The 12,670-nt window shown below is 44.1% G+C and overlaps 1 protein-coding gene across 3 annotated transcripts in view; it reads left to right on the top strand.

The window, feature by feature from the left end:
- Positions 1–12,444, top strand: part of BTBD7 (BTB domain containing 7) — an 80,240-nt gene extending 67,796 nt beyond the window's left edge. For 2 of the 3 annotated variants that reach the window (XM_045073031.1, XM_004754789.3), the window contains exons 8-11: positions 150–339; positions 3,059–3,237; positions 4,735–5,181; positions 7,146–12,444. In XM_045073031.1, the coding sequence (XP_044928966.1) occupies positions 150–339; positions 3,059–3,237; positions 4,735–5,181; positions 7,146–7,961 (1,632 nt within the window). In that variant the 3' untranslated portion in view covers positions 7,962–12,444. Of the gene's footprint in view, positions 1–149; positions 340–3,058; positions 3,238–4,734; positions 5,182–7,145 lie in introns of those variants that run through there. The other variant, XM_045073041.1, reaches the window with a different exon arrangement.
- Positions 12,445–12,670: the final 226 nt, after the last annotated feature.

The raw sequence follows: 12,670 nt of genomic DNA, 5'->3' as shown, positions 1-12,670 counted from the left end.
TTTAAAAATTAAAGAGGTAGGGGTTCTTTCTCCTTTTACTATTAATTTTAAGCTTCATGCACTGAAAACAATAAATTAATTCCCATTTTATATGATGAAGGCCCAAACATGATTTATAGAGATGAGTTAATACTGACCTGTTATTTCAGTCAGTGCTGGATGAGATGATGGTGGAGCAAACAGATCTTGTGCGTTTGCGAATGGTTAGAATGTCCAACGTGCCAGACACGCTTTACATGGTCAACACCGCAGTGCCACAGTGCTGTCACATGATGAGCCACCAGCAGATCAGCAGTCACCAGTCAAGCCCTCCTTCAGTCGTAGCCAATGAAATTCCAGGTGAGACGGCAGCCTTCTGTCAGACATTTATATTTAAATGAATAATCTGATCCCTTTTTCTTTTTAAGGATTTATTTATGTATTTATTTATTTGACAGAGAGAGACACAGTGAGGGAGGGAACACAAGCAGGGGGAGTGGGAGAGGGAGAAGCAGGCTCCCCGCTGAGCAGGGAGCCCGATGTGGGGCTCGATCCTAGGACCCTGACACCATGACCTGAGCCAAAGGCAGATGCCCAACGACTGAGCCACCCAGGTGTCCCTAATCTGATCATTTTTGTAGCCTTTTTATATGTGCTAATTCTTTCCACTTTCCAATATCCATTATGCATTGTTCTCGTTAAAGAATTAATACTTAATAAGCTAGGTTTTTTGGTTTCATATTTTATTTTCCAGTAACAGGTGTGTCCAGATTCCCAGTTAGCCCAGGGTTTCTCAACTTTGGGCGTCTTGACACAATTCTTTGTTGAGGGGGCTGTCCTGTGCACTGAAGGGTGTTCAACAGCATCCTGGGCCTATACCTAGTAGCCAGTAGCACGCACAAGCACGCACACCCACACATACACACACGCTCCTTTGTGACAACCTTTTGGAATCATTTTTGTGTTTCTAGACTTCGCTAAATGTGTTCTATGGGGGCAAAATCACTTCCTGTTGAGAACCCCTAGTTCAACAGAATTCAGATTTTTCATCACTGTAAAAGCATTGTTCACATAAGACTCTTTCAGGAGAGTTCTAAACTTGTATGTTTGAGTCTAGACATGTGCTCCCAAATGTGATCATCGCTGTTGGTTTCCTAGAGATCCATCCAGCTTCCCAGAATCTGCTCTGTGAATTCTGTTGTAGCACAGGCTTCTGTTGTGACATTGAGGAAATTGCCCACAGTTAGAGATATAACTGTTATGTCCAAAATTTTCTAAGCATCGTTAATGTTGATTTTATCCAAAGGACTCAAGTGTCAGTTTTTAAGGTAAGAAAATCCATAGTGATCTGGAAGTCAGAAATTTTATAGCTCTATAGCTCTAGCCAGTTACTACTTCAAGATTTAAAAACATCAGAGAACTATGGCATTGTTAGAAATGGCACCATTCATCTGCTGTTTATAAATGTGTTTCAATTAAGGACAAATAAAAGAATATCAGAACTTTTAATTGAACACATACATTTTATTCTGGGACTAATGTCTAATCGACTGTTGGCCTTAACAGATCTGGCCACTACGGACAAAATACTGCCCATCATTTCTTTAAAGTATACACTGGACAACCATGGGAAGAGAAATATTACTGGAGCTGATTGGTGCAGAATATTGAAGCTATGGGTCATTGGCCCAGTTTTTATCAGCGTGAGTTAATACAATTGAATAGCAGCATAATTTAATCTTAGGACTAAACCTAAAAAGCCCAGAGTGTTCACAATTAAGTATGTTCAGAAAAATAAGGCGTCTTTGTTGTCTTGCTTAACAAGGCCTCGTCCTGTTCTGGTGTTTTCTGATCCTTCCCTCTTCCTTGTTCAGCTCGCTCTGAAGGAAGCCATATAGCTTATTGGAGAAGACGCCAGGAAGGCTCATGTCCTGGCTCTGCCACTTTATTGGTGTGACTTTTGACAAAATAACCTGCTTCCCTGAGCATTAATTTCCTTGCCTACAAAAGGGATATAATATCTCCTTTCTAGGGTTGTTAGGAAGATTTGAGGAAGTACCATGAGTAAGATGCTTAGGAGTTCGCCAGGCACAAAGTTAAGCGCTCAGTAAATGATAGCTCCATTTTCCCCAGAAATCGTAGCCGGTGGCCAGTCTGGGCAGTTTGTCTCTTAGACATTTATATATAGATGGTGTCACCTATTCCCCAGCACCTCTGCTACAGCCTTAGTTCAGGTTCCTAACTGCTCCTGCCTCTACCCTTACTCCCATTCTGGCGTTTACACCAGGGCTCAGCACGTTTTTCTTGGAGGGCCGTTATGTAGATATTTTAGGCTTTGATGGCTCTGCAGTGCCCATCGCAGCTACTCAACTGTGCCATCAGAAGCAGCCACAGACGCTACCGAAACAAGTGGGTGTAGCCATGTGTCAGTAAAACTTTATTTACAAACCAGGAGGCAGGATAGATTCACTCTCCCAGCTGTAGCTTGCCAAACCCTGCTTTACCCTGCTCTCAGAGTATGCGGACTACCTCACTGCCCTGCTCTCAGAGTACGCGGACTACCTCACTGCCCTGCTCTCAGAGTACGCGGACTACCTCACTGCTCTGCTCTCATCCCGTCATTCCCCGGCACAGGCAACTCCTGTTGTACCCAAGATACAGTGTCAGTTCTTACCGTGACATGCAGGGTCATTCGTGATCTGCTCTGACCATCTTTCTCACCTTCTCTCGTCATACTCTTCCTGCTTGTACCTCTGAACCCTCAGCTACTAGTGGGGCCGGCTGCTCGTGCCGTGCTGTGTGTCACCTGCCTGTTTGACATGTGCCTGGTCCTTCTGCTTGAGACACGTGCTTTCACTCTCCGTTTTTTACCTGCCTGGTTTTCTCTCCCTTTTCCAGACTCCACTCAGGGTTCCCCTTCTCTAGGCAGCAAATAAATTACTGTTCCCAGGAAATTAAAAAGCTATCAACAAATGTACAAGAAGATCCTAATGCAGAACACATGCGCGCTTCCTTGTGCTCGGTGGCTGGTCTTGCATGCAGCTCCGGTGTTTTGCGAACCAACGTTTTCTTCTTTCAGTTCCTCGTCTCCTCATTATGAGAGACATGGTCAGACGTCTGCAGGAGCTGCGGCACACCGAGCAAGTGCAGAGAGCCTACGCACTCAACTGTGGGGAAGGCGCCACGGTCAGCTACGAAATTCAAATTCGAGTCTTAAGAGAGTTTGGTCTCGCGGACGCTGCCGCTGAGCTCTTGCAGGTGGGATTTGACTAGGTGAAACAGGAACCTTGATCCTCATGCAGACAGAATTTCAGATTCTCAAGGAGCCCTCGCGGCGTGCGTCTGTTTCTTAGTGCATTCCCTTTTGCTGCGTCGAGGGTCTGTGATAGCTGAAGTCCAGTCGGCAGCACTCCATCCCCACACACCCCCACCTCGCCCCCAGGAGAGGCTGTGTGCGGGGTAGACGGAGCGCACAGACTCTGGAGGGAGAGTTGAATTTACATCTTGGCTCTGCTGCTTATCAGTTAGTTAACTTGGACCAACCACTCCGAGTATCCGTTTCGTACCAGTAGAGTGGATGTTGTGAAGATAAGAGGTCCCGTGTGGAAGCAGCTGTGTCTCTTATGCCTAACAGGCCCACTGAAAGTTCATGGTGTGCATCCCTATCAAAGATGAAAGAGGAAGTAGGAAACTCGGACCCGCCACTGCTCTCCGTCCCTCTTTGGGTCTCTAGATCTCAGGTTGTGGAGTACGACGGGCTTGACCTATGTGCCAGATGCCCTTCTTCCACTTCTCCCCTCCTCCAGATGAGAAGACATTTTTTGCACAATGTTACAAATCCTGTAAGCATGAGAATCAGGGAATGAATGCTTTTCTTTTTTTTTAACGAGCAGGGGAAAAAACTAATTTCTTACCAAGTACCAGAGCTGTAGCATCGGTTTTGCAATGAAGGAAGAACGTGCAAAGTAGTCCGTTCACAGCCGTGAAATCAGAGCCTAAAATAAAATTTAATTTTGTCTGGTCAAGTGATTGAGTTTTTTTTGCCACTGACTCCAGGCTTGTTTAGCCTGAGTCTTCAAAGGGGAGAGCGGTGTGGTGTTGGCAGGCTGGTTCTAATTTTCATTTTTTGCCGTGGTTTCCATCCCTGAAATAGTATTGTTTTCTATTCATTTCTTGCCCTTTTGCCATTCTAAATGGTATCTTCGTTTGATATCTTAACATGTATAAAAGTGTTAAGTATTGTTATATAATGTTTATCAAAATACTAATCATACTGAGTTACATGTAACAGGAAAGGATTGAGTATTTTACAGTTTTTATTTCAGACAGAGTAGGTGTTGCGTCAGAAAATTCAAGAAGGGTCCTCACTTGTATGCCATTTCTTCCTTCGGCACTTAATTTTATTTTCTCCGCAAAGACACATTTGAATTAGGTTTTATTTCCTGCTTTTGCATTATCACATAATCTTGCAAGAGATTACCGGCCTGCTTGCTGGAATATTTAGTTACGCAGCTCTCCTTGATGGTCCTATGAGAGGCTGGAGAGCCTCCACTACATCCTTCTGTGCTTTTATTAAAGTAATTTTTTCTTGGGCTTCTGGCCTAGGGGAATATATTCTGCCTTTTACTCTTGTTGAATTTGGTTTTCTTAGGATCTCACTTAATGCTCTCAGCCTCTAAATTTCTATCTAGGAAGTTTGCTAATGTCCTTTTTGTTTGTTTGTTTGTTTGTTTGTTTGTTTTAAATCTTCCTTAGAATCCTCACAAGTTCTTTCCGGATGAACGTTTCGGGGATGAAAGTCCACTCTTGACAATGCGACAGTCCGGGCGGTGCCGCGTCAACAGTACCCCGACGGCAGAAACCATGTTTCCAGACCTGGACTCCTTTGTGGCCTTCCATCCGCCCTTGCCCCCCCCACCGCCTCCATATCACCCCCCAGCCACCCCAATCCATAACCAGCTCAAAACAGGCTGGAAACAAAGACCTCCCAGCCAGCACCCTTCACGTTCGTTCTCCTATCCCTGTAATCATTCCCTGTTTCACTCCAGAACGGCCCCTAAAGCCGGGCCCCCTGCAGTCTACTTGCCGGGTGCTAAAGCAGCAGCACCTGATTGCACCAACACCACAGGACTGGGGAGACAGACCGTGGCCGTGGCCGCCGCCGCCGCCCCTTCAGCAGCAGCAGCATGTGAGAAACAAGTGGTAAGTTCGCACTTCACTAATTGACCTAAAATAAAATGTTCCTGGAATATTAGAAGCAATTTTCCTGACCCCGGGAGCCCTGCGGGGACTCAGCAGGGCCCAGGAGTGTTACCGACAAGCTGGAAGCTTAGACTGCGGGGCTGTGGAAAGAGAGAGAAGGAAAATGGAGCAGAGTGAGGGCACTGGGAAGACACGGGGTATGCGGCGGGGGTAGTTGGTACCTTCCTTGTCTTCGTGTTCATTGCAGGTACTCAGAAAGGGTGGCATCTCTGGGCAGTGCCCGTGGATGTTAGCAGTTTTGTGATGCTCCATTCAAGCACAGGTCTAGAATCTGCCCTCGTTTCTATAGAATCTACTCTTCTACCAAATGCTTTGGTGGGCCGGGAAGGGGAAGTTACTTACAGCTGTGTATACTGTCGGGAGCAGTGGCGGAAGGCTCCCCATTCAGAAAAGGGACAGATGACCAGGCCCGATGCCTGGCAAGCTGCTGCATCAGAGCACCGGTCTGACTGGGAGGCGCCGTAGCTGGCGTCAGTAGCTAGTAAACTAAGCAAGAACTCCTGGGTCGGGTTTGCATTGTATTAGAGATTGAATTTCTGTTTATATAATACCTTTGGGGAATAAAAAGTAGTGATTTTTTTTTTTTAAGATTCTTATATATTTATTTGACAGACAGATCTCAAGTAGGTGGAGAGGCAGACAGAGAGAGAGAGAGGAGGAAGCAGGCTCCCCGCTGAGCAGAATGCTTGATGCGGGGCTCGATCCCAGGACTCTGGGATCATGACCCGAGCAGAAGGCAGAGGCTTTAACCCATTGAGCTATCCAGGCAACCCAACGGTAGTGATTTTTAAGCCTTCCTGCTCGTTCACACATCACCAGTGGTCTTCAATAGAAAAGCAAACGATACATAGATTAGTTCAGGGGGATCTTTATTAAAATGTGACTTTTTGGACACTGTGGACTAGTGTACCCCTGGGGTCAAATTATGATCCTTCCTTACCTTAGACTCTTCTACCCACTCTCCCTGCTGCCCCCCCCCCAGCCCCTTAAAAAAGAAAAAACAACGGAGATTGGTAGTGTTTGATAGGCCGCATTTCCATCCTGTTGGCTTTGCTGTCAGTACCCCAGTTTCAAAAGTTCTACTACTTTTTATTTTAAATAAAGTTCCCTTTAATGGTAATTTATTTGTATGTTCATTGCAGTCTTTTTTTTTTTTAAGGTGTTATTTTTAAGTAATTTCTATACCCACCACAGGGCTTCAACTCATGACCCCCGAGATCAGGAGTCACACATTCCACCAACCAACTGAGTCATCCAGGCACCCCATTATAGTCTTCATTATAATAATGAGAAATTGGAAACAACCGTAATGTCAGCAGTGGGAGAATGGCTACATAAGCCATGATTCAGCAATACAATGCAATAGTATGCGGTAATTTAAGTAGCAATCTCAAAATTTAGTGACAGACTTACGTATGTACTACATTCTATGAAAATTAATATATGAACAGAGGGGAAAAAAATGAGAAAAATACCTCAAAATGTTACAGTAATTATCTCAGTAGGGAAGATTAGTGGGTTTTTTGTTTGGTTTTGGGGATTTTGGCCTTTATGATTTTATACATTGTAACCATTCTTTTTTTCTTTAAGATTTTAAAAATGCGTTTATTTTAGAGAGCATGCAAGCAAGCAGGGGAGGGGGGAGAAGCAGAGGGAGAGAGACAAGCAGGCTCTGCGCTGAGCCCGACATGGGGCTTGATCCCATGACCCTGAGGTTACGACCTGAGCCATAATCAAAAGTCAGACCCTTAACTGACTGAGACACGCAGGTACCTGTATCGTGTTATTCTTTAAAATAAGCCTGTATCACTTTTATAATGAGGAAGCAAAACCAGTGAACATCACTTGTACAAAGAGGGAGTCCTGGGCCTTTTTCTTTTAACCCCCCTTCTCTATCTCTGCAGTGCGCACAGCCTGTGCTAAATGATCTAATGCCAGACATCGCCATGGGTGTGTCCACACTGTCACTCAAGGACAGGAGGCTTCCAGAACTGGCTGTAGACACAGAACTAAGCCAGTCTGTTTCGGAAGTAGGACCAGCGCCTCCCCAGCATCTGTCATGTGTTCCACAGAGGCATACACACACGTCTCGAAAGAAACACACACTAGAGCAAAAAGCCGATGCTCGAGAAAATCAGCAGGAATATCCGGATTTCTATGACTTCTCAAATGCTGCTTGCAGACCTTCGACGCCTGCTCCTGGCAGACGCACCCCTTCCCCTTCGCAAGGTGGATACTTCGGTCCGGATTTGTATAGCCACAGTAAGGCATCACCAAGTGGCTTAAAGTCAGCCTACCTACCCAGCCAGACCTCTCCTAAAAAGCAGGAGGAAGCTAGGAGAGAATATCCACTTTCCCCTGACGGACATCCTCACAGACAAAAGAACGAACCAATCCACCTTGATGTTGTTGAGCAACCGCCCCAGCGGTCAGACTTTCCATTGGCAGCCCCGGAAAATGTGGGCAACGGTCCAGCCCACGTCAGGGGACGGACAGCAGTAGAAACTGACTTGACTTTCGGGCTGACCCCCAACCGACCCTCACATCCCGCATGCAGCTCTGAAGCTCCGGAAGAGAGATCCGGTAGGAGACTGGCGGACAGCGAGTCCCTGGGCCACGGAGCTCAGCGAAATACTGATTTAGAACGGGAAGATTCGATAAGCAGGGGAAGGAGGTCACCCAGCAAGCCAGACTTCCTCTATAAGAAGTCTGCCCTCTGAGAGCAACCTTCCAAGTCGTCTGTGCCTGAGATGTGAAACATCCCATTTTACGATGTAACCTGACAACTTAGAGACCAGTTTCTCGATGCCAGCTAACTCAGTTTCACATTATTTTATTCTAGTTTTTGTATATACATGTTTATGAGACGTGGCATGCTACGAGGGTTCTTTTGAATGCTGCATCTGTCTGTTTTGTGTTTGAACAGTTGAGTGGGGAAGCATTTTTAAGAGCAAGCAAGCTGGCACTTTTTTTTCTCCTCTTTACAAATGATGGGATTTTTTTGCACTTGTACATTTATTTTATCGGTATTGATTTTATATCAGTATGTCAAACTTTATTGCCACATTTAAAGGAACCGTATTTTCATACTTTTTTGCATTTTACCTTTCATCTACCAGTTTCCACGTGCATCGGACTGCACACTAAGATGTATTTTCTTATGAAATAGTTCTGTGCTTATTTTTTAATTATAGAAATTCCAAAGAACAGCACATCAAAATGCTCCTCTCTCTTCGGTAATTGTTTTAGTTCAGAAATCTTCCTGCTCGATCTCCATAAGTCTAATATCATTCTTCCTTAACAAGTCTTGGGAGCTGGTCTTCATTCCTCCAGCGGGAGTCCAGTCAGGATCCTACATGTTCTGGTTCAGTAAAGAACTGAAAGGAGCAAAGCCTTTTGTGCCCAGGCTGAAGCGGTAGCTCTGTTCGGTGTGTGGGCACCGTCAGAATCCTGCCGATGCTGGTAGCGTGCATTAGCGTAGAACTAGATGAGGTCCTCGAGACATTGGATTTCTTGGAATCCTGAGGCAGCAGAAATAGCAAAGTAACCTAAAGATTGCCCGATGGGATTTCTGGTTCTGAGCGTCGACTCTCCAGCTGAGACGGGAAAGGACTGCTTGCTGCCTTCAGCTGTCTTGCTCTCTGTGGGAAAAAAAACAAAAGGGCTTCGTCTTACGGATGTCATTTGGTGTTTGTAAGCCTGTGTTTTCTTTTAAATGTGTTTCCAAGTTTGTCTGAATTTTGGTGTCCTAAAAGTGTTGTAGAACGCATAATCCTTTGTCACCAAAAAAAGAAAAAGAAACCTTTTTTTTCTTTTTTTTTACCCAGTGAAACACTACATGTCCTACTTGAACTCCACTGGGGACGCTGGTTTGGGATTTTACTGAACCACTGAGCACATGGGATCTTTTAAGATCCTCTCCCTTGAAAGGGCAATGTGTGAGCTAAGGACTGTTTTTTTTTTTCTTACTCTCCAATGTAAATATATTAGTATTTGAGTTTTTAAATCACTTCAACATTATTTGAACATTCACTTTGTATTTTTACAAACACATACACACACAGCCGTAGCACTTAGAAGAAAAGGGCCTTGCCGAGCCTTCCGTCATGTGAAGGATGTCCGGGAGCCTCTTTTCTATGTCTGTATATATATATAAAACTATGACTCACTCACACTCACTCGAAAACTATGCAGGGCTCGGGAGCCTTCACAAGCTACCATATAAATGAATTACATGCACTTTTGAGTAAAGAGGTTTCTATTGGGCGCCAACAACTCTGATTTCTCCCGTAGCTGTAGTTTCTCTTTACAGTCTTTCCTACTTTACCCTGTGGATATACACTCAGGAATAATCGGACATTTTAAAAAATCCTAACAGTAGGTAGTCTCAGAGACGGGGAACATGTCAGTCTGTCTCCATACACCGGCCCACCGCTGCCCCGCGCTCTGCCTGCCTAGTTAGCTGCTGCTCGCGTGTTCGTCGGCGCTGGTGGTGTTGCGTGCTGAGCTCCAGGCCTCCTGGGGCGAATGCTCGTCCCCTGGGAGGTCGGCTGGCATCGCCTTTGAGGCTCCTTTTTTTAAAGATAGAAAAACATAAGGACTCTGTGCTCATTTTTAGGAGGGTTGACTCTTTATAATAGATGATGGTGTCTTTTGAAGCCAACTTCAGTCACTCTCTTCAGAAACAAAAATTGTTAATTTCATCATCATATTCCTCCCTGTGTATTTATATACATGTATTGACATGAATTATTTTGATATAGTTAGTTCTAAATTTCTATTCTGAATTCAGGCTGTACTGTGCTGGTACTGGAAATAAGGGTGAGAAGAGCTGATTTGGGTGGGAAAAAGCTTTCTCATCTCTGACCTGTATTTTTTAAAATGTCAGACAAGAGCTGTTTGATGTCATTTTCCTGAAAACTTATTAAATACTCTTTCATATCCCCCAGACATAAAAATAAGTGGCCACTGTTCCTACTTTAATTGATGAAGTTTGCTTTTAAGAATTTAGTAGCTGATCTGACTAAATTGTGTATAGAGAGGAACTTGCTTTAATCTGTGGGGCGGTGGACTGGTGTGACCTGCAGAGGGTAAGCAGGTGTGGCTTGTGTGTGCTAGGGTAGGCGTCAGTGGCCTTCAGCTGTATCTTGTGAAGTGTGGTGGCTAGGGTAGAGTGAATAGCTGTGTGCCTCTGGCTTTGGAACCCACCTCTCCGACCTTCTGAAGTGCTTATTGGGCATTAAAATTCTGTTAATGCTGTGCTATGATAAATGTGAAGTCTGAGTAAGATTGGTCTTAGGGGAAAAAAAGGTATGTATAATATAAAATTTAGGCCCCAGGACCTAGCAATTCTCTCGGTTTAGAAATTTCATGAGAACCAAATCTCCAAATACCAGATCTCCTCTCGAGGCCACAGACAATCAGGCCGTGAGACAATCGCCGCCTTCGGTGCCCGCCATGCCGCGGTTTCGAGAATTACCTTTCGCTTCTGGAGCAGGAAGAGAAGATCCATGTTTCTTCAAGATGCTGATGGCCCTCTTCTTATATTTTTGTTTTAGTTTTGTGATTTTGGTGGATAAGTTCAGAGTCACCTGTGACTCGAAAAGAAATAGCACGAAAGGCAAAAACTTTTGGTGAAAAGCAGCTTTTTCCATTTTCCACGCACCATGGCCTTCCTCCCGTGCCCCGTTAGCTCCTAGGCACACGCCCCTAGACCTAAGCTCTCCTGGCATTTCCAGAACCAGTTGGATTTTAAGGATTTTTAACAAGTTCTTTATATTTGAATCTTTTTGTAGAGCTCTCTGTGAAACCTTACCTAATTCTTGATTTTGCATCCTCAACAAGTCTTATTACTATAATTGCCACCTCGTGTTGGGTTTTCTCTTGACTGGTTGTTCACATCCTGGCGGCGGGCAGCCCTTGTCCATGTGAACGTGGGTGAGGCTGCAGAGCGTGCCGGGGGGCAGCGGGGGCCACGGGGACTCACGGCTGACCTCGAAGCACGATGGTCTCTGCAGAGGAAGGGGGACACTTCTCAGTTACTACACAGCAAAATAGGGATTTTCTTGTGTAATCTGCCTTTCAGGGGGAAACGTGTTTCATGAAGCACTTGTTTTGCAGTTCTGAAGCATTCGTGTTTTTACCTTAGGAACGAACTCAAAGGGAAATGTTTATTTGACTTTTTTTTTTTTTAATTATTATTTGGTTGACTTTCAGCCTTCTGTTGAAAGTTACTATTAAATAAGCAGCAGTGATGGGTGCTATTCCCGGTTCTGCAATGGTTTACTTTGTCTACTAAGTGGTTTACTTTCAAACCTCATTACACATAACCTGACTAAAAGCGTTACATCACACACTAAAAGGTATTTTACTATTTTCCATTAACACTGTTGTATGAACAATGTTTTATGAAATGTTAAGTTGTCCTTTTGTCCTATAGATTGCAATAGCTGTTATGTAATTGTTTTATTGGCAAGTCTTGGGATTTCTTTTTTTCCTTCAGAAAACCCTCAAGACCATGTGTCAATCTTCCACATTCTTCTGAATATTATAATGCTGTGGCTATTTCTATAGAAAGATTCCTTGCAAGTGTGTGTCTTGAAAATAACCTCTCGTGTTTGTGTGTTTACGTGAGTTCTAAGAGACACGATAAGCTCTGGAAGCTTCATGATGTACCTCCACGTGACTGTGTATCTGGGTTCCGTGGGCAGGTAGTATGGAACCCTGCTCTTAGATGGGGTGGCTGAAAGGTAACGTTCCCTGAACCCCACTTGCTGTTTGTGTACCACATCTGTCCGCAGAGAGGTGGTATCTTGTACAACACTGCATTTCTTGTGGTTGTGCTGTTACTGGTATAAAGTCAAGTGCCTTCAATGCTAAAGGCTCAGAAATTTTTCTTAAACTGATTTCATGTCCTATGCAAGTGTTTTCTACAACCTGCATAACCAGTACTTTGTAAAACTTGTTTACGCTTCAATTGTACATAGTGTTTTTTAAAGAAATATATAGTATTTTTATTTAGGTACCTCCAAACTTGAATTCGTCTGTGTGAAGCATTGTAAAACGATACATTTCTCTTTTGAGTATCATTACGGTTGTACAAAGGTTTCCACTGGTTCTATTTTTCTACTGTTACTGATAAGCATGTAGCACTGACTTTATCCTACATATAGTTGGCATTTCCAATAAATGGCTTGTATAGAACCTGCTGAGTTGGATATAGTCTGTTTCAGCCTTAGAGCATGCAGTCCTCGATTATAGAGGCGACTGTATTCTGTAAGGGAGGAATTCTAGGTGAACTTCCCCTCTGTTTCCCGGATTTCAGTTAACCAGGGACTATTTAAAATTATTATGGTTTTCTTGGAAATACCACATTTTCATCTAAATCAGGTTCGTTCTTTTCTACTATGTTCTATTATTTCACTAAGAC

Source organism: Mustela putorius, unplaced genomic scaffold (genome assembly GCF_011764305.1).
Source record: "Mustela putorius furo isolate JIRA1106 unplaced genomic scaffold, ASM1176430v1.1 tig00000129_pilon_pilon_pilon, whole genome shotgun sequence".
Lineage (NCBI taxonomy): Eukaryota > Metazoa > Chordata > Mammalia > Carnivora > Mustelidae > Mustela > Mustela putorius.
Note: the sequence above shows the minus strand (reverse complement) of the source record. Positions and strands in the feature narration are given on the sequence as shown.